Source organism: Stegastes partitus, unplaced genomic scaffold (genome assembly GCF_000690725.1).
Source record: "Stegastes partitus isolate 25-593 unplaced genomic scaffold, Stegastes_partitus-1.0.2 Scaffold253, whole genome shotgun sequence".
Lineage (NCBI taxonomy): Eukaryota > Metazoa > Chordata > Actinopteri > Pomacentridae > Stegastes > Stegastes partitus.
In genome coordinates this window covers 138,201-160,626 of record NW_007577984.1, presented here as the reverse complement: position 1 = coordinate 160,626, position 22,426 = coordinate 138,201, and the positions used below count along the sequence as shown (strand labels likewise).

The 22,426-nt window shown below is 43.2% G+C and overlaps 1 protein-coding gene across 1 annotated transcript; it reads left to right on the top strand.

Annotated features, from left to right (window-relative positions):
• The first annotated feature begins 12,106 nt into the window (after positions 1-12,106).
• On the top strand, positions 12,107-21,590 carry pcsk9 (proprotein convertase subtilisin/kexin type 9). Its single transcript, XM_008281955.1, has 12 exons — positions 12,107-12,455; positions 12,889-13,080; positions 14,672-14,804; positions 16,080-16,213; positions 16,320-16,461; positions 17,853-18,049; positions 18,136-18,319; positions 18,407-18,583; positions 18,671-18,819; positions 18,889-19,054; positions 20,406-20,572; positions 21,090-21,590. The coding sequence occupies exons 1-12, from the start codon at positions 12,282-12,284 to the stop codon at positions 21,282-21,284; spliced, it is 2,010 nt and encodes a 669-aa protein (XP_008280177.1). The 5' UTR covers positions 12,107-12,281; the 3' UTR covers positions 21,285-21,590.
• Positions 21,591-22,426: the final 836 nt, after the last annotated feature.

Sequence of the window (22,426 nt, the reverse complement as noted above, 5' to 3'; positions counted from 1 at the left end):
TTCATTTATTTGTCAGCTACAAGCAATTTGCATATAAGGTCTGTGAAAAATTGATAGAATGAGATTATTGTCAGCTCTTACACTCACACAGAACTGTGATACTGAACTATCTGAAGAGGAGAAGGATGCTGCTCTGCACTCTTGTGATCTTTAACAGCACAAATACAACAGAGTTCGGGAAATCAGGAATCACAAGGTTACAGATGAACATTTTGGGGTGTGTCTCCTTTCAGTGTGCATGTATCTGTCACTGCTATGCTTTACTTACTGAAAAGGCAATTCTGGGGAGAATCTTGCGACCTGATTTCAGTTTCTGCGAGTGTGTATTCGACTTTATTTAATAAAACAGCGATGAAGGACACAGCATGATGCTCGGTTCTCTCATTAAGCAGCAATCTGCACCAAGTACCTACAGCTTCCTTCAATTAAGATCCATCTCCTGAATCAAACTGATGCTCTCACACTCTGACCTGCAGGAAGTCATTCATTTATTTTCTCCGAGGTGAACTGCTGCTATTCCCTCCTTTCTGCTGAAACCAGAAGTCACACTCTCACCTCCAGCTGGCTCAGAACGCAGCAGCTTCTTCCTGTTTTACCAGACAACATCACACCAACCCAGTCTTGACTTCAGTCCACTGGTGATCACTTTCAAAGGTCCCATACTGCGCCCTGTTTCAGCAAATTAACCAAAGTCTCAGAGTTCTTCAGAATCTACAGGTGACTGGGCTTTACAACAACCTACCAGAGGAAATAAGGTTTGCAGAAACTTTTCAAATCACCTCTTACATCCCATTTTTAGAATGATTTTAGTGTTTTACACTGTTATTTGCATTTATTTATACTGAGATTTTCTGAATTTTATACCTTTTGTCTCCTTGTGTTAACTTCATCTTAATTTCAACTTCATTTTGTCTCCCTACCTTGTGGGGGTCTCAAAGGATGTCAAAGTCATAAAAGACAGAAATACTGAAATTGTAAAGCACCTTTCATGCAACCTAACGTGCTTTAGCTTTAAAAATGAGATTAATACAAAACAAAAGTCATAAATAAAATACAGAAGTAACAGCAGTAAATATGAATAGCAAGCAGCAAGCAAGCAAGCAGGTGGAAATAAAATTGCCCTGTAAAAGAAAAAGTCTGGCAGCAAGGGAGTCAGAAAAAATGTTAAAAACGCTGGAATACTGTAACGTTCAACGTTTAAAATATTAAATAAATAACATAGAAATGAATAAATAAATTGACGTGTTTTTTTCCAAGTTAATCTGTAAATTAATATTTTCTCCTGTAGTAATAATGGTAAATATCTGCAAAATAATTTTTTTTTGTTGTTTGTTTTTTTCTCATTTAAATACAGTAAAAACAAACTATGTCATTTTATGGACTGAATCATGATTTGTAAAAATATAATTTTTAAAAAGGTAGACATTAACAGTTTGGGCCTGTTTTTTTTTTAAATTTGTTTTTTTTAGGTAAAATATAAATCAAAAGTTTTTTTTTCATAATTCTACTCAATATTATCTGTAATTTAACATAACAGGGAAAATCTGAAAAATAAGTGTTAACAAAATACATGAAAAAATGTTAAATCCTTAATACGCAGCACTTGTCTTTCAAATAACAGAAATTAATTGAAAAAAAAATCTTTTTACTAAATTAAAAACATTGGAAAATTGTGTAGTTCTGTGGTCAAACGTTATGAAAGAATGAATTTTTAAAAAATAAATAAAAAAATAAAAATAAAAGGTTTTGGATGTGATGTGGATGTCATTTATAGTTTGGGGCTGTTTTATTTAATTACATATAAATGAATGTAGTAGATGTAGATGTGGTAGATGTTACCTGTAATTTAAAAAGACGTGAGGGAAATCATATCTTTTTCAACATAAGGGCAAATATCTGCTATTTATTTATTTATTGCTGAGATTTTATACCATTTTTAAAGTGTAATTTTACATCAAAAGTTTTTTTTTTTAAAACTACTATTTGTAAATATACAATTTTTTAATACATCTTGATTGACAGTAGTAGAGTAGTAGTAGTAGTAATAGTAGTAGTAGTTGTAGTAGTAGTAGTAGTAGTAGTAATAGTAGTAGTAGTTGTAGTAGTAGTAGTAGTAGCAGTAGTAGCAGCATCCACACATTTTAGGGCAACAAGTTACAAAAATCCCAGCTGTCGTGCAGCCACATGAAGCGCCAAACTAACAGATTTGTGATGACTACATGCAGTCGTGCGCTATCGATCCGCCTCTCCGGCTTATTCCCAATCAATACAGTAATACTAAGCCAGTCATTTCCTCGTGTGCCCTCCCCTACTGAGAGGCCAGGCCGGGATCATCCTGCTCCTCCTCCTCCTCCTCCTCCTCCTCCTCCTCCCCAGCAGGGCTGCAGCTCCGCTCCAAACCGCTCCGCTTTTTTACGCACAGTTCATCAGTTCACGCCAAATAACTCTGTCCGTGTGCGAACAGCTTCCCCCAAACAGACGCAAAGTGACAATGTTCAGACGGTGCGCACGCCCTGCCCTCCTTCCCTCGTCACTGAAACCCTTCCTCATTAAAAAAAAAAAACCACACACACACACACGCACGCACGTACACACACACACTTCCTCACACTGCACGTCTCCGCTGCTGCTGCTGCTGCTGCTGTGGACGGATGAAAACCCTCTCGCCCACATCAACTCCAATCCAACTGATCTTTTTTTTGGTGACTCCCCCCGACGTCGGATTCTTCTGCTGGAAAGAGGGGAGAAAGCAAAAGCGGCAGAGGGGGCAACACCAGGAGAGAGGCGCGGTAGGATCTACGGACTGAACCGGAGGGACTGGATTTCCTGGATTTTTTTTTTTTTTTTTTTCACTTCTCAAAGCTCGAAGGGGGTTTTGACGCCAGACGGCATCACAGGAAGAGTGAAAGTTGATGACAAGGAGAAGAGTGATGGTCCACGCAGCAGCTGAACGGCTCCTCATCGCGACTTCCTACCAGGTAGAAAGAATCAGAGAGGCTCGATGTTTGTCGCAGCGCGCACAGACGCACACGCGCGCGCAGAGATGGTTTACATGTTGCATATCTCCCTGCTGTTTCCCTCCTCAAGTCCTGCTTCCTCCTATCACCTCCCTCTGCTGTCCCATCACTTCACTTGGCAACATTTGTGCAGCTCAAGTCTTGGGTGTGTCCTTTCTCTCCTGCAGACCGGCTGTGGCTGAAGTGCAGCTGGAAGAAGTGAATTCCCAAGAAGGGCAAGGAGGCTCCGGAGATGCCAGTCCACCAGGGCACGCTGCTCTGTCTGGGTGTGCTGCTGATGTCCGCCGGTGGGGTCATGGTCCTCGGCTTCGGCCTGTCCCACTCGGTGCTGCTGTTTGCCCTCGGGGTGTTCCTGGGCCTGGGCGGCGTGGGGCTGCTGGTCAGCGGACTCTGCATGGCCATGAAGAACCTCCATGTGGCGGTGCCCGGACACTTCCTCCTGCACCCACGCACGGGCACACGCTTCAGTCCTCAGCAGGCCGTGGCCATACAAAGGTACGCAAAGCCTTGATTGTTCAGCAGAGGAACAACACAGGCAAACATTTAGACACATATCTTCAGTGTTCAATTCATTGTTTAGCACAAAAGGTGGAATGGCATGAAGCGGTTCACAACCTGGTGATCCATTGGTGGGGTTCACAGGTTTATTCACAACAATGAGAAAACGCATCCTCTAACAAGTATTCCAGTGTGACAAAATGAGGCCGGAACTGTTCCATACAATAGTAACTTAAACTTTCGTTGCATGAAAAAACCCCAAGCGTGTTCCCACTCTGGCTCATAAACAACCAGTTGTATCTTGGTAATGGAGCCCCTTCGTCTTCCGTCGCTTCTGTGCAGGTTTTCCGAGATGCTATAGTTCGTAGTCACCTGGGCCTCAGGTCACCGGTGTCTGCAGACATCTTGTGGTAGATGCTGGTTGCGAGAGGCTTTGCAGTTTAAAAACATCCATCCATCATCTATACGCTTAATCCTCAGTAGGGTCGTGGGGGGCTGGAGTCTATCCCCGCTGACTTTGGGCGAAGGCAGGGGACACCCTGGACAGGTCACCAGTCTGTCACAGGGCTACACTTAGAGACAGACAACCAAGCACACTCACATTCACACCTTTGAACAATTTAGAATCACCAATTAACCTCAACATGTTTTTGGACTGTGGGAGGAAGCCGGAGAACCCGGAGAGAACCCACGCTGCATGGGGAGACAATACAAACTCCACGCAGAAAGATCCTGGGCGTCCTAACCCAGGACGCGATCTTCTAGCTGTGAGGTGACGGGACTAACCACCGAGCCACCTTGCAGCCCTAAAAATCTCCAACTCTACGTTAGCAACCCATTTCTGGCAGCCTGGGCCTCTGCCTGACAGACTTGACGAAAGAGCAAAGTCAGTGATTGTTGGAATTGTTATTAGTGTTGTAGGAGTTGATAAACCAAAAAGTCGTATAAAATTCTGATCTGATGACAAGGCTAAATATAAAACTTAAGAATCACCATAGGTACAATTCATCCTGTGGGTAATGCAAACTTTATCCATCCAGTAGGTGTGAAGACATTTCACTTAAAACCACGAGTGGTTCTCAAGGTGACGCTAGAAGAAAAATCAGGGATCAACAAAGTTATTAGGATTCATCCTCTGGGAACTATGAACGTCTGCACCAATTTTCACAGCAATCCATCAGTAGGGCTGCTGATACAGCACTGTCTGCTCCGTGTGTTGGACCAGATCACCTACCGACAGACAGGAAAGCTCTGGCACTCAGACCAATGGATTTAGAAAAGCCCCCTTTTTTTAAATCCAGACAAATGCCAGTCCCAGGACACACCACTCCAGCGGTTTTGTTGCTGAACTGATCTCTTAAACACATCAGCATGTGTTAGTCAGAGTCCACAGTCTAACAAAGACCAATGAAGTGCATTAGGAACCTGAAAACTTTGGACTTGTAATGCTGAGAATTGGAAAACAACGGATTCTCAGATTATGGACTGATTATAGAAGTAGGTCACGGAGAAACCAGTGGACACGTGCATGTGGCTGACAGAATCCCCCTTGGCACTGTCGCAGGTAATCTATGATAGGCTGCGAATTTAAACAAGGTACGCTCTGCTCAGTGTCCGGCTCTGTGGAGCAGAGACGTCAAGAGCACAGTTTTTTATCATCGAGACTTTTTCTGCCTCCTGACAAAACTCAGGCCAATCAGTATTTCTAAATATGAACTCACTGTTTGATTGATTGTGACATGCAGACACTGATGGTGCAGTTAAATGTTTGTTTGAGGGGTTTAGCTAATGGTGAAATGAATGCATAATTTATCATATGCAAGAGTCATTTTCCAATAGGCCTTGTGGTATGAATGCTGGGAGCTGAAGAGCTTTACTGGCAGCAGCAGCAGCTGACTGAACTGTATGAAAAAGAATTAGTTGAACTTTTTGGTCAAGTGTTGGTGTGAAAGAAGTGCAAATGAGTTTAATAGCTGATTTGTAAGTGCAGAAAGGAGCTGAGATTGAAGATTAAGTGCAGTCACTAAAAGGAGCTAAATATCACTTTGAAGAACAAGCATGAAATTTGCTCCATTGTTACCTGAATTTTAATCACTGAACAGAGACGGCTATCAGCTGGAGTGCAGGTGCTGAGAGCAACTTGAGGTATTACATGAAATGTACACCCAGAAAGCAGGTCAGGTAGTAGAAGGTTTTTATTGCTTTTAAACATTAAACCATGGTTAGTTTATTTTGGATTTTTTTGACGCGAATTTGCAAAAAAAATGAAAACTGATTTTCCCAAGGTAACATCTAATACTAAAAGAAATTTTGTATTCACCCCCTTAAAGTCAGTATTAGTTGATGCACCTTTAGTGGCTTTGACTGGTAAAGAACAGGTAACAGTTGTGTGCACAGTCTCCCATCTCAGCCGCTGAAGTTTTTAACTCCTTCAGAGGAGTCATCGGTGTCTTGGTGGCCTCCTTCACTGCTCTCTTTCTTTAAGAGTCACCTCCTCTTGACAGATTTACACATGTACTATATTCTTTCCATTTCTTAATGACGGATTTAGCTGTACTCCAAGGGATCTTCAGTGACTTTAAAATTGTCATGACTTGTCCCCTGACTTGGCTTTTTTTAATATCTGCTTTAATATCGCTTGGAGAAAGAAATGAAAGGAGGAAAGTTTTGAGGGGGGGTGAACTGGTTTTATGGTCACTGTGGTGATGCAACATGAAAGTTGTAAGTACACTGAAAAACGATCAAGTCTTGGCTCAAAGTCACAAAAGGCTGTTGAAGTTTTAAGTGTAAGCACTAAGTGGAGGCCACTATTAATTGATGTGTTGAAAGGAGTTGAGGTGTGAGATCAACTGAATTTAAAGGAGCTGACTGTTGGGTGCTGAAATTAGTTTAAGTGTTAGCTAAATATTAATCGCTGAAAAGAGCCCACTATTAACTGAAGTGTAGGCGCTGAAAGCAGTTGAAGTGATATATGAGACGTACACCATGGAAGGACCTTTAGTCTTGTCTGAATGGCACAAACGGCTGTCGGAATGTACATTTTAAGTGTAATCACTTTAAAGGAGCTCAGTAAAAAGAGCTGACTATAAATTTCAGGGTCACGATGAAAGTAGTTGAAGTGGTTGCTTAATTGAAATCACTGAAAGAAATTGACCTCCGTGTTGGTTTATAAAGGACCTGAAGGGAAACCACTGAGAAGAATCAGGCGACATATGTAAGTACTGAGAGTAGTTGGAGCACTATGTGAAATGAAAACACTGACAGGAGTTCAAGTATCAGCTGAAGCATAAAGGCATTAAACTCCTTTTAGTCCACTTCTCACTGCCTCTCCTGTTTCCTGTCTTCAGAAGGTTGGACCGTATCCGTCGGGAGATGTCAGCGGACTCCGTCAGCAGGACGCCGGAGCCCGAACCCTCCCTGCCTTCCACCCCGCCGCCCTGGACCATGGAGCCGCCTCCGTCCTACGACACGGTGATGAAGAGCCAGGAGCGCAACGAGCAGCTTTAACCTCTGGTGGACATCCTGAATTCACATCAGTGCCTTTTGTCTTCGGCTCTCAGCGAGAACCTTAAATAAACGGTCGGTGCTATCGTTGAACTGTGACCGGCCTCGTCTGTGCCTTAAGAGCCACGGTGATCCCAAGCACAAGAAAAACTGCAGCTGTTTAAAGACTTAATATTTGTACAGACTTGGCCCCGTGTGGCCTCGATGTCTACTAAATATGTGTGCTGTGACTGATTGCGAAAGTAATTGAAATGATTACTACAGAGCTTCACTCTGTGCACCAAGGGCCTTTCTTGAGACCAGCACGATGTAACTTTTACAACAAAGTTCTTGGATCCATGTCAACAGATTGGCTGCAAGTCTCTTGTAGACACCTAATTAGGATATTTTATCAGCCTGCTTGAATTTATGTGACCTACTACTGTGGCTGCACGGCACTCTTCTTCAAACCCAATACGAACTAACCCTCACAGCTGCACGACTCCTCTTTGTATCTGTAGCTTTTTCCAAGGCTAAGTGCCTTAACCAGGACAGCAGAATGTTAACAGGACAGTGTTATTCATCGCTCAGCTTTGTATCCACTGTTTGCAGAATGCCCACTGTTGTGACGTTACTATAAACTTGAGTTAATGAATAGCTCCAGAGCTCTCTGTGAGTGCTGTCGGACTTAATAATGGCTTGTTTATTTAAAAGAGGGAGACCCCCGGAAAGGCGGACAAGGGAAATGTCTGCATATTTTAAAATTGTGTCCGAACTAAGCAAACACCATCGCTCACTCAACTCGGTGAGCTGAGTTGCGAGACAAGGTGACCTACCAGGTGCAAAAACACACACCTGCAATTTTATACCTGACCTGAGCAGGCTGTCTGCAGGCTGTAATAAGCAGCAGAGTGGAACCCTAACTGTGTTTCCTTCACCCTCACCTTCAGAGCAGATCAACAGAACAACACAAAGTCTTTTCTCAGTGCATGACAAGTGCCTCAGTTGATGTCTCTCAACAGATTGTAGTAAAAAAGATCTGGAAGATTGAGTCCCTGGTGAATCAGTACTCCTGGTTATAACTACACCATGTAGACAAAGGGACACTCCAAGCAGCTCCGCAAAAAGGTTGTTGAAAGCAAAGGTCAGGGGATAAGTCAACAAAAGTCACTGAATGTCCCTTGGAATGTGGTTAAATCCATCATTAAGACAAGAAAAGGAATACGGCACATCTGCCTAGAGCAGGTTACCCAAGTGACCGTTTAAGGCCACCAAGACACTTGTGACTCCCCTGAAGCAGTTACAAGCTTCGGTGGCTGCAAAGGGAGGGACTGTTCATTCTCTATCAGGGCCCTGAAGGTAAAAGGGGTGGAAATGCATTTAAGTTTCCACTCTGCTGCTTATTACAGCCTGCAGACCGCCTGCACAGGTCAGGTATAAAATTGCAGGTGTGTGCATGTACCCGATACACAAACAGAAGCTTCACTGGGCAGCAGCTGCTGGGAGAGCGATGGTGGAGGGGAAACCATATCGGTACGGGCTGATCGTGGCGGGGCTGAGCGTGGCGGCGCTCGGGCTTTTCATCATGACGCAGGAACGGCCTCACATATATGCCACGATGTGCGCTCTGGGCGTCACCATGGTGTGCATCGGGACTGTGTGGAGCCTCTGCCAGTGCTATCCAAAGGTAGAGTGTGGCAAGACAAAGGCAGGAAATGTGCGACTGCTGCCAAGAAGAAACAGATATTGTAATGAAAGGTGTGTGCTTATTAGGTCATTGTGGCTCCCGAGATTCAGACGAAAAGCCTGGAAGAATTAGAGTGCGCTGCAGCTGAAGCGAAAGATGAAAGGTACCGTCTCACACAAACACTCTCACTGTGTCCTAATGGGCCGCACACAACTGGGTGTTCATTCAGGTCCTAATGATTGCCTGTGGTCTGTCTATGCATCAGAAAATGGCAAGTGACCATCATTTCGTGGGTAAACATGGCGACAGCAGCAGTGTAATGTGTCTGAGGAGGGAGGGGGTCTGCACTAACTCACTGTAGATGGCCTTTTTATGATTTTTTCATCGTTGCTGAATGGAGAGCGGTGAGGAAAAGCACAATAGAGGGGTGAAACGAAGAGATGGTGGCCTGAAGGTCGTGACTGAAGAGGGGCAGATTAGTTGGAAACAAGAGAGAAGAGGACCATTAATGTTCCCTTGATTAAAGCACTCGAGCCTCATTTACTGTAGCGGCCAGCGGTCGGAAAAAAAAATGAGGCTGTTCTCGCTCGGCTCCTACACAAGCGAGTGTTTGCAATAACACGAGATAAAGACGTGCGTGATCAGCAAAACCCTTCCTCGGGAGCAAAAGAAGTAAGAAAACGAGGACAAAACGCTGGAACTAGACTTCTATTTCTGTCTCTTCCCCCCCTCCTCTCCCCTTTTGATTTAATTTTAGGCACACCGAGGCTGTGCCAGGTTTCTGCGGCCAAAAGTCGAGTAGCAGCAGACTTCTCCCCGAAGCCCCGAAGACTCAGTGTTACAGCTGTCCCACACTGCATCTGCTCTGAGGGATGGCTAGGGGCTCCTTCAATCAAAGCAACCCCGAGGTACCAGACTGCACTCAGGACAGCCAGGAGATTCCCCTGATGTTTTATTTATGGCCTTTTAACTGAACAACAGCATCACTCACACATGATGCTGTGCGGATGGACTTTATTTTTACAGCTAATGGAGTGTTGCATCAGTTTGTGTCATTGTCATACAGTGATTTAAAGAAACTAAGCCCATTTACTCATGTGCTTGAGTACAATTTTGACATATTTGTACTTGAGTAGTTCATAAATGCTACTTAATACTTACACTACATTTCAGGGGGAAGTATTGTACTACATTCATCTGACAGCTTGGGTTACTTTAAAAATTTTGTTTTGACACAATGGATTAAAAAAAAAAAAAGCTTTTAAACCACAAAACTTTGTTAAATAATAAATCAGCAGTTTCCAAATTGTTTGGCTTCTTACAAAAAAGCAGTGTTCAGTCGGATCACATTTCAGATCTCACGTGGTTTCATTTTAATACATTTTTAATTGATTCAATTTCTCACCAAAAACTAAAGATTAGAGAGAAAATCCAAAGACTGAAAAAGGATTTGTATAAAAGAGCTTCCTCTGATGACCCCTCGGATTTATCTGATGTCTCTGTACATAAAACTGGATATAAAGTAGTTCAAACCTGCAACAGTAACGTGCTGCTGAAACACTAATGCTTCACTAATAATCTAATGATGTCATATATGATCATATATCAGGCAGAAGGACCAAACCATTACACTAATTTCACGACATTTGGCTGCTGTGTACTTTTACTGAAGTAGGATTTTTCATTGCAGGACTTTAACTTGTAATTGATCATTTTTAGATTGCTCGATTGGTAGTTTTACTAAAGTAAAGGATCTGAGTACTTCTTCCACCCCAGGCTAAATAAGTATTGCATGACAGTTCCAGAAGATGGCACTATTTACTGTATGAAAATGTGTGTGTGTGTGTGTGTGTGTGTGTGTGTGGTCCAGGTATTACTCATGTAGTGAGGACCTAAAGCTGTTTATACAGTCACATAATGTGGACACGTCTTCCTCATGGGGACAAAAAGCAAGTCCTCATCATATAAATTAGTAATTTTAAGGTGAAGACATGCCAAGGTCAAGGGTTAAGTTCAGGTTAGGGTTCGGCAAGTCGTTGTTATAATCAAGGTCAGAGTGTGTTAGTACACCTGAGGGACACTGAGTGGAACTGCATTCGTCTATACTATTGCAATAAGACAGATTTTTTTTTTGGCCCTATTATGCAACTTAGTCTTGCGCCCTCCTGCAGGAGGCAGATTATGAAACACACAAGATCCAAAAAATACTGGATCCTACAATTCCCATAATGCAACTCAAAAATTCCTTTCTTTACATTTTCCTCTGCCTCAAAATGCAAAGTTGAATTGCTTGTGTAAACTTGAAAGCAGTAATGTTATGCAAAGCTAGAAATGGGTGACAACATCAAAGGCAGAAACGTCTTAGTAAAGCGTCGGGCCACTACATGGTGCCAGAGCTGTTTCAGTGCACCTTGGCATCGATTCTCTCTGGAACTTTACTGGAGGGATGTAACATTATTCCTCCAAAACATGTTTTCTCATTGGAGACTGCTTGATCTGAAATCTCCAATAGATGATCAATTGGTTTCAAATCTGCGAACTGTGAAGGGCATAACATATGAGTCACACGATTTTAATAATCACCAAAGTGCTGCATATCAAATCCACTGGAAAGGTCAAGGTTTCATTTTCCCCCTCCTATAATTTGTCATCTCTCTAACAAAATCCACTGGTCAAACTCTGCCACACAGACTTCATGCTGTAAATCTGTGCTCTCCTGCCCACATCAAATATAATAATAAATTCCACCTCCTGTCACAGCCAGAGTTTTGGAGCACATGGTTCTGTAAAATCAGGTAGAAAAGCAAACTAGGTGAACTTGGTGCTAAAGCTCCTCCAGAGCCACAGAGAACATTGTGTAACAGTTGGAGTGGTGGGCTGCTCTTCATGGTGAGATCAAGGGATTGTAACTGTAATGTATCTTAACAACTACTTGTCTTTTAATTAGAACTAAGTTGACGCAATGGCAAAGCTCTCCAGAGAGTTTGACGGTGCGCTCTGCAGCTCTGAGCGCATCTCAGCACCGCACCGATTAAATCAAGAAATAAATTACAGACAGTAAAAAAATCTAAACTACACGCAGCCTGTAAGATCAACATCCTGACTCTCTCTCTGTGCAGCACGAGTTTAGGCACAATAAAAAGAACTTGCGCTTGCATGCACAAGTCATATTGTTCACATTCATGTGATGCAAATCAAGTTGAGCGGAGAGGAAGCGTTTTCTCCGATTGACATGCAATAATTACAGGGTGGTTTAAGGGGGAGCATGAAACATGACTCCTCCACTGTAAGAGGTGTTTTTAACGGAGGACAATCATTCGATACAAAAGCGGTGGCGTGAGCCGCGGAGACGTCACCAGTCCCCGCCTTGAATTATAAGAATCAATTGTTCGATTTTTTTTTTTTACCCCCCCAAAAAATCTGGATAGATGGTTGGAGGCGTTATCAGGCACACAGGACGCGCAGCTCTCGGAGACACCAAAACATCTGGATAATAAGTCAGGCTTGGAATTAAAAAAAAAAAACTCTCATCAGTGGTGCCAGTTAACAGTTATCTTTGATCATTTTCACTGGAAACTGTTCAAGAGGTGTGAAGAATGCGTCGCACCTCAGCCTGGCTCGGCTGGACACTGTGTTTGTGCGCATCTCTGGCCGTGTGCGCGCAGGATTACACCGAGGACGACGAGATGATCCTGGATCTGATCCGCGAGGACGGAACTGAACCCGAAAACGGAGCCGAACCCGCAGCCGAGTTCCTCAGGTGCAACAAGGTAATGGCAATAATTTGTTGCGTCAGATGCGTTAAAGCGCATCTTCTCCACCTAAAGTCCCCATCATCCAGAAACTAAAGCTGTGCACATGGCATTCTTTGTTAATGAGGGATTTTATTTTATTTTTTTTACTATTGAAAATCCTTTCATTTTTAGCCTTTTTAGCTTTTATCCAGCTGAAAAAAAGTCCACAGACAGGAGATGTCCATTTGCATGTGCGCTCACAAGCTGGAACCCCCAAATTACTTTCCATTTCTGTATCATGACTATGACCTGAAAACCATCCAAGCGCACAAATAAAGCAGCTGTTAACCATTAAATGTACCAAGCAACATTTTTCTTTTTTTAAAGTTACTGCAGGCATGCCTCATTTCTCCTGCGCATGGACGCATGCTGGTCACCTGTACTGTATGTTCCCTGTGCTGTGCTCCAGGCGGCGTGGCGCATGCCCGGTCAGTACCTTGTCATGCTGCATCAGGGGACGCACGACGCTCAAGTGCAGAGGACCATCAGGAGGCTGCAAGCCAAAGCGGCCAGGAGAGGATACCTGGTGGAGATCCTGCAGACCTACAGCGGCGCGCTGCACGGCTTCCTGGTCAAGATGAGCAGCGACGTCCTTCACCTGGTAACTGCTTCACCTGGCAGCAGGATCACTGGTGACCTGACGTGTGTTTGCAAAATAAAAGCGGTAGTTAAACTGTTGAACAAGATCAGTTTGTAGGCAGTTTGCAGATTGCAGAGTCTGATCACACAAGACTTAAAAAGCAGCAACAAAAATGTAAGAATCACTTTTAAAAGTGGCAGGAGACTGATGAAGGGCAGTAAAGATTGGAGTAATGTGGAGCTTGTAATAGAAGTAATAAAAGTCTGATGGAAGCGTTTTGTAGACGCTGTAGTCTAAAAACAATGACCAAAGCTGAGTAAATTACAACAATAAAGCATGGATACGTTTTCAGATCAGTGAATGAGGGTAACAGTCTGATCTTAGATGTATGCCTCAGGGGACTGAAACAAGGAGGGAGCCCCTGCTAGACTTTGCAGTATGCAGGTGTTGGGACTAAGACAGTTGGAGTCATTCAACTGTATGAATTTATCACCTAAAATGCACATTCATAGCTTTACTGAGACACTGTTTGTAGTATGTCAGGCAATGTTGTAGAAGGTGGTCACTGTAGAGAGTAGAGATATCCTGATTAAGTTTTTTTTTTTTTGCCCCCAATCTGATCTGAGTTATTTAATATTTAGTATCTTCTGATATGATCCAGATGCCATTTTTGAACATTATATACACTTAAAGTATATCAAAGTAATCCAAATCATTCCAGTGTGTATGCTTGACAACTGAACTGCAGTGCACGTCTGCTTCCAAGCTGTTCCTTAATGATATGTTGGGGGGTAACAAACCTTACTGTAACGCTCCAGTAGACCACCGTCTGAAATGCATTGTGCAGAGGGTGAAGTGCACTGAAGCCCCACAAGCTTCAAAAGACAACAAAACTCTTTTCCTCTACATGTCAGAAGATGGATTGTAGGTTAGCTGTAGTACTTGGTTTCACCACCAGGTGAAGCCTCTTACATTTTTTTTTAACACTGTAGCGACCAGTGGAGGTGGACTAGGGACAGTTCTGTGCTGAATTGTGTGGGCTTAACTAGCAATGGGCCACCATGACAAAGACTTCTGTGATGTTTAATGACTTCTGGCCACAGCTCAATTGTTTATAATCTTAACTTTGCCTATTCTGTAGAACATCATAGTCACTTAAGTATCATTTTGCTCTAGGAGACAAAACTACTCTGGCTTCTTTGTATTACTTTCAGCTGATGGTCTTGGGGGGGAACTAAGTGAAAGTTGTGGCTTTGGTGTTATCTCAAACAGTAACAGGTGGGATTGTTTTGGTGGAACATTTCCATGTATGGGGGATGAGCGCTGTGACTAAAATGGATAGTTTATATAGCTATTGGCTATCAATTAAGGAAATTGTTCAAAATTTGCATCCTCAGTATTCTATCACAAATGTTGGTCTCCCTTTACCACACAAGTGTAACAGCAGACACAAGCAAAGGATCGGTTGTAGGTAAAGCAGATACTGATCAGTTTTTAAAAAGCCTTAACCCTACGTAGTTTAGGCTACTGATTGGGCTGTCGTATAGGCCACATAATGAGGTTTGAGATATTTTTACAAACTTGTAGCTGAGTTTGATTTTGTTTCCGTCAGGCGGTGAAGCTCCCTCATGTCCAGTACATCGAGGAGGACTCATCCATCTTTGCTCAGAGCGCCCCCTGGAACCTGCAGAGGTTACTGCAGCCTCACGGTTTCATCTCTGAAAATGGAACATACAAGCCTCCAAGTGAGTCAGTCTGTAATGCTCACAGCTTTCACTCTTCACATATCATTTCTTCATTACATTATTATTATTATTTTTAAAGCACTCTGTTAATCACTTAAAGGAGTTTTACACAATTTACAATATGAGTCTCAATATGAACTTTAAAGAAGTTTAAGTATCATCCAGCTATTCCATTGACTTTCATGTTAACTCAGACCAGAATGTTCTGGAAGAAAGTTTTTTTAAAAAAGGGATAATTTTTCCACATTTATCATAACATGCCAAGTATCTCACTTCTACATATTCAGCAGAGTCTCCCCGTTACTGCTACATAAGCAACAGCTGAATTTGCCATTTTTAACTGGAACTAACACTCCAACTCCTTTTATTGAGTGGTATAAATTTACTGAATAAAAAGCCTCAGACAGTAACAAGAGCTTAGTGGGGGTCATTAAAAAGATCTGATTTTCAAAATAAAAGCCCCTACAGTTATCAGGAGCTTTCAGTGGACTTCATGGACACTGAAGACTTTCTAAATTAAACATTCACAAACACACACATTTTAAATCCTTCTAGTATCCAGCTCCTCAGGGACTAAGGACCTTTGGTGGAACTCAGTTTCTCTACCTGCATTTCCACCAGAGGACCCAGGATCTAAGCTAAAGATTATTTTACCCCACCTGAGGGGCTTGTACCGTCAGAAGGTTCAAGAACCAGGATGCTGATTGGTCTTGTATGCTAGTGTATCCCCAGCATCTTACAACTGCATTAACGACCTTCTTTCTTTTTTTTTTTTTTGGCGCGTCTTAAAGAGGACCGAACCAATGATTTTGTAGCTAAAAATTTTGTATAGGGCTCTTATTGTTTATTACTGTTGCCTGCAAAAATTAAAAGTTAGCCGATTAGTTTTCCGAATCTTCATGGGAATTTAAACGGCAGTGAAAATGCAGATCAGAAAAGAGGGTTGGAACCTTTAGTTCCTTGGAAAGTTCCTGGAAAGTGCCCTAATTGAACATAAATCACTTCAGCTACTTCTCTGTACACTTAAAGTACGTTTTACACTTTAACTCTCATGTCAACACCTTTCTTACACTATAGTTTGCCCTTTTCACTCCTGTTATTCCAACTCTTTACGGTCGGTCAGCTGCTCCTTCAATCAAACCCGCGATGCAGTTTAGCTCCCAGTGATCCGTCAACTAATACAGTTTTCCAGCTGCCGGCAATCCCACCAAAATTCTTTCAGGAATTGCATTTTCTTGTTATTTGTCAAATCCACACTCCATTTGTCCTCTGCAGATGATGGAGGGAAGGCGGAGGTGTACCTGATGGATGGCAGCGTTCAGAGTTCTCACAGAGAGGTTGAAGGACGAGTGCTCATCACAGATTTCAATAATGTCCCCGAGGAGGATGGAGTCAGAGTCCACCGACAGGTCACGCACAGCAGGAAACACTCGCATATTTGGCGTTGCAGCTCAGTAACAAAGCTGTCATGTGGATCCTTTTTTAGTGTGATGCTCAACTCTGTCTCCTCTGCAGGCCAGTCAGTGCGACAGTCACGGCACACACATGGCCGGTGTTGTGAGTGGATCAGATTCAGGTGTAGCTCGAGGTGCTGCCGTTAATCTGGTTCGTGTTCTCAACTGTCAGGGGAAAGGGACGGTGTCTGGAGCTCTGGCAGGTAGGAATCCTTCAGAACTGATGTACAATGAACTGAATTGAACTTGTGTCTAAGCAGGAGTGATTTCCTCAGATAAAACGTTTCAGTTGGTGAGTAATATTTTAGCAGCATGGTTGTGTTTATGGTATTGTTGGTTCAGACAAATGGCTCCCATTCATGGTCTCCAGAGGATGAAGTCTACTAAGTAGGACGACCCTTTGAATTCTACTGTAGTGTCACCATGATGTTAACATTTGTGGCTTTGGGTGAAACATCTTAACAACTACTAACACCATAAACTCCACAAGGATGTTTTTTTGTTAGTGGTTCCTTCGACTTCCTTCTTTTGGTTTGCCCATGACAATAATCAAAATGTTTGGTATCCCAGGACTCAGGAGGTCTCAGGCCCAGTTCTAAAACAAAATGCCTTTGGGTGCACCTGAAATTAGTGGCGGTGCTCTAGTGAGGATGCATAAATGTTTCATCGCCTGCTATAAAGTCATTATTGCCCAGTTTATATACATCTGCAGCTGCTTTTATATGGATCAAACAACCATCAGGTGCAAGTACACATAACTTTATGTCCTTCTGGCGAGACAGGATAGGGATCTTTGTGAAATTAAAATTTCTGTAAACCAAATAATCACAATCTTCATCAAATGTGTTAAAATTAAAAAATTAAAAGGCAGCACAATAAAACTTGATATTCACCTGCATGAATTGCGATCACTTTGGTGATATTATCATCATATTTATATTTTGGTTTAACCAAAAAACTGCTAAACTAATGGCATTCTCATCATCACCACCTTTTAGTTAAATGTTAATTACCTATCTTACCACAAAGCATTCAACTTAAGTGCCCAGGTATGACCAGATAGAGCTGCTAGCATGGCTGTAGACTCCAGACTCTAAGTCTCGATTAAAGCATCTCTCCAGTCACCAGTTCAACTTCGAAAAGTTCAACTCTGCACTTTCTCTAGAATCTACAGATTTATGAAGCCCTCAACTCGTTCTTCCGCCACCACTCCCAACTTGCTGCATCTCGAGCACACCAGCTTTAACACCGTAAAACTCTACGCTCCACAATGGCAACTCGTAATCTCGGATTAATTCAGACATACACGTTGGATCCAGAAACCATTTGTGAAATGGAAGACTGATACAGAAAGCCTGCAAATGTATGGGACTGGTTCTTTAGGTTTGTTTCCTATGAACTCCTGGAAGTCTAAATCAGTGTTTTTGTCATCAGTACTCTGCAGGTTCAAGGTGGAAATGATCAGCGCTGGCATCGACTACTTATAATTCTCATGATGTGTCCTTTGCCATATTAAAAAAAACAAAAACAACACATGGACATGATAACAGAGTAAAAAACTTGATCTTTATAAGTCCCTCTCCTGTGTCTTTAGGGTTGGAGTATATCCGAGCAACTTTACTGGCCCGTCCGGTGGAAGCAGTGGTCGTGTTGCTGCCTTTCATCGGCGGCTTCAGTCGCTCGTTAAACGCTGCCTGTCGAGACATGGTGGCTAATGGAGCTGTGGTCATCGCCGCTGCCGGCAATTACAGAGATGACGCCTGCCTCTACTCTCCTGCTTCGGAGCCTGAGGTGACAGCACACTTTATCTAAAGACCATCATGCATTCACACACAGACCAAACCTCACATGACCCCCCACCCTAACCTCGTTTACAGGTGATCACAGTGGGGGCAGTCAACTCAGCGGACCAGCTCATGTCTCAGGGGGCAGGAGGCACCAACTTCGGCCGCTGCGTCGATCTGTTCGCGCCCGGCGATGACATTGTTAGTGCCAGTAGTGACTGCAGCACCTGTTTCACCTCCCGCAGTGGAACCTCCCAGGCTGCTGCTCACGCTGCAGGTATCCACATGCCAGAAAACACAACAAAGCAATCTGTGTGTGCAGCTGCAGTGCGAAGGGGTTATATTCTTATTTTTGTGTGTGCAGGTATAGCTGCAGTGATCCTGTCGTCCAATCAGATGGTGTCACCAGTGCAGGTCCTACACATGATGTTAGATTATTCTGTCAGCAACACAATCAACTTTCTGTCTCTGTCTGAAACACACCGTCTCACCACTCCGAACCTGGTAGCAGCCATGCCTTCTACCAACACCACAGCGTCAAGTTAGTGCCTCGTGATCCTCAGGCTTTCACATAAGCACACACATTATCCACGTGTAGCTCAGACTGTGTGTCTACGTCCATGTGCAGATGAGGAGCTCCTGTGTCGGTCAGTGTGGTCAGAGAGGTCGGGGGTCGCGAGCACCGACAAGGCTACCAGCCGCTGTCGTCAGGGGGAGGAGATGATGGGATGCAGTAGCTACGCTCCCGATGGCGTCCGTGTGGGAGAAACCATCACTGTGAGTTTAATCTGATCAGCCTTCATCTCTGGAATCACTTTGCTCTAATGTCTCTAAACATCGTTACAGGTGAACGGCGGACGCATGGAGTGTGTTGCCTACAACGGTCCGGCAGGTAAAGGTGTGTTTGCTGTGGCTCGCTGCTGTGTGATTGGAGGTCTGAAGTGCCAGGTCCATGCTAGTCCTGAACCGGGGCAAGACGCTCAGTGTGTCGATCCGCTGCACCACCTGACCGGTGAGTCAAGGTTTTAATCTGCTGCAGATTAAATTATACAAGCAAATCTGTGCAGCTAGTTTGATGATACATTTATTAGCTTTGTTTCGGAGATTAGATGAGACGATCAACACCACCTCCTTGTCTGTTCATAAATATGAAGTTAGAGCCCTCATCCTGGGGGTTGAATTGTATGTTTGACCCTCTAAAGTCCATCTCTGGTCCCTAAAACTCATCTCTGTGTATCATGTGTTACGTATTTAGAAGTTTTTTCCATGAGTACACTATCTTCCTGCCCTAAAATGTCTTGGACATAACTCTACGCTGTTGCTTCCTCAGCAATGTGCAGATCAGTGACGTCCCCACCTCTTTGTTCATTCATCCCCTCTGCTCGAGCACACCAGCTCACCTACAATTCGAACACTGTAAAACTAGACTGAGCCACGCAATACAGTCATACATGTTGTGGACTGCAATTTCAAAAAGGAGATGCTCAGCTATGGCGTTGACTGCTCATGATTCTAGCATATTAAAAAAAAACAAAACAGAAAAACACTATATGGAGATGTTTGCAAGGTAACAAAAAAAGATTTTGCCCAGATGACCATAAACATAACAAATTGTGAATCCTGTTTCTGGAGCGTTCTCTATTTTTAAACCAAGAGCTACTAACTGAACACTCATCTCCTCTGACTAAATGAAGGAACTTCTGTCCATCTGTTGTTCACTTTCCTCAACAACTGATCATCTGATAACCTTCAGACTCTGCAGGTGTTGGCAAAATATTTCATTTACAACTTAATTAACATACAAGTTAACTTTAGAGGTCCTGGTTGGCAGACTTTTTGCCAGGCAGAGCTGCACTAGCTGTTCCCACTTGTTGCCAGTCTTTATGCTAAGCTAAGCTAATGGCCTCCAGCTCTTAATGTCTCGGCAAGAAAGTGGACAAATCTCTCTTCCTCAAAAACTATTTCTTTAAATGGAACGAGTACTGATGTGTCGGAGGGAGTTAAACTTCTACCTTAAGTACTGTACTGAATGTAAATGCTTATTTAAACCAAGTGCAAGCTTTTGATGCTACCGCATTTAGAAAATCTCTGCCAATTATGCCAGTTACCATGGCAATCACCCTCAAAAGAAATGCGCTCTTGGCCAGCATAAATGCCAGCTACGTGTGTGTCACAAAGAGCATGCTATCAAACGTCATTGTAGCACACAGTTGAATGGTTTTCCATTGTGTTCCTCATTTGCTGGCTTCACGGTGATGCCTGTGTGAAGGATGAGTCGGCGCTTGTCTGACAACCGCTGATGGAGCACGCCTTCAAAGTTTTCTATTGCTTAAACTCACACCGGCATCACTCCTCCTCTCCAGGGTGCACATCTCGGGCCGTGGCTGAGCTCCCGACCGACTCGCGTCCACGTCACGGCCACAGGAATCACTGCGCGGTGAAAGACGGGGTCACGTCACACGCAGTTTGCTGCCACGCTCCGTCCCTCGAGTGCCACCTGTTGGAAAACATCTCGGCTGACAGAGACCAGGTGAAAAACTTGGACATCAGAGAAATTCTACACAATATATATACATCATACACACACACACACAAAAAAAGCCAACAGTATAATCACAGACACACGTCACTCAGCTCACTCGCTTCTCAGACAAAAACACTCGGTGTACAGTCTGAGGAAAAAGAGAGCAGACAGCATACTCACGCACAGGACACGTTTTTACAGTAGCTTCTTCCCTGCCACAGTCACACTGATGGCAGATACAAAATAAAACTGGACTCACCAAACTATTCTGCAATGCCTATGGTGTTTGCTATACACATTTCTTCCATTTTTAAAAAATCTATTCCATAACTTATTAATTTTCAATCCTTTTTTTTTTGTATATATATGCCCATTTCCCCAGCTCTTTTAGCCCTGCACAAAACATTCTTCTGTACCGAACTGTGTGTGCATGTACATGTGGCAATAAAGTTCTTGACTAATATAAATGCCTTAGACAGCCATGTTCTGGACTTTCCCTCTTACCCTGCATCATCTCTTGCAGGTGGAGGTGTCTTGTCCTTCCGGCTGGACTCTGACAGACTGTAGCGCCATCTCTCAGAGCTCTGCTGTTTTGGGACCAGTTGCTAAGGGCAACAGTTGTCGTGTACGCAGCGCCACCGGAGCGGCGAGGGCAGCGGGCATCGCCGTCTGCTGTCGAGTCAGAGCGTCGGAGCAGCAAGCCACGACTCCTCACTGATCCAGTCTCACGCCGCGGCATCCCGAAAACAGCTCCGACACTTTGTCATCTCTCATCAACCTTAATCTCCTTCATAGTCAACAAAGCACTTCTGTAAAGCTGTCTGTGTTTCAGTTGTAGCATTAGGTTGAAATATGCTCCAGTGCACATATTGTATTGATGCCTCCGACTTAGAAATGTTGCCTCCTTGTTAGATTAAAAAAACAAAAAAAAAAACATCTGACATACACACATTTGTAAAATGTAACCAAATATTTTTGTATCTTTTTACTAAATAAGTATAATAAAAAAGAGCTTTCATGAACATCTCATTTGAATAATGGCCTTGTGTTTAGCTGACATACTGTCTTCAGGCTTTTAAAGAACTAATAAACTGATGGGATGAAATTAACTGAAGGTGAAGAAAATCCAGTTGGGGAAATGTGCTTCAGGGTGAATGTTAATGAAAGAGCTGCATAAAGGTGTTCATCAGAGGTTGTGGAAGTCACAAAGAATGTGGCAGAGATGGTTTCCAGGTCTGACTTGAGCTACAGCGTGAGGATGTTGAGTCTGGCTGCAGCACAGTCGTACATAATCAGCTTGTTGTGTTCGTAAAGGAGAATGTTTCCTGTCATGTAAACAGTTGTCTTTCCTGAGCATTGAAATGCCTTCATGTGAGGGGTTCCACAGTTGATGTAAAAATAAATGGACCAGAAAAAAAATAGTCATGACAACCAGGCATGTTCACTGGACTTAAACCCTGATTGTTTCTGACTTGCACAGACAGATGACTTCATCAGAGAACAGCACTGACATGTCAGGATGCATGAAGGTTTCATTTCAATATCGGTAGGAAACACATTAAGCTGCTGGTGTTGGAGCAACAAACTGAAATTCTTGCATTTTGGAGATTTTTTTGTGCCTTTTCTACCAATTTATAGGGAAAATGTCTTTATTTACAGAAAGAAAAACACAATCTAAATATGCCTTCCACATTAGACTCAGTTGTTGTATGAGCTTATGATTTGCTGTGATATTTTTTACAGTAAAAAAGAAAAAAAAAGATCCAGTGCTGAAGAAAAAAGATGCACGTGTCAAGCATTGTTGTGTCAATTAGTAGCGTTACAGCTTTTTTCCTCCTTTTTTTAAAGCACAACTCCTGT

What these genes read in the sequence shown, in the direction of transcription:
- pcsk9 (XM_008281955.1), top strand. Translation starts at nt 12,282, where the DNA reads ATGCGTCGCACCTCAGCCTGGCTCGGCTGGACACTGTGTTTGTGCGCA. An exon ending in GAGTCAGAGTCCACCGACAG is followed by an intron (nt 16,214 to 16,319) that starts GTCACGCACAGC and finishes TCTCCTCTGCAG; the next exon opens with GCCAGTCAGTGCGACAGTCA. An exon ending in TACCAACACCACAGCGTCAA is followed by an intron (nt 18,584 to 18,670) that starts GTTAGTGCCTCG and finishes GTCCATGTGCAG; the next exon opens with ATGAGGAGCTCCTGTGTCGG.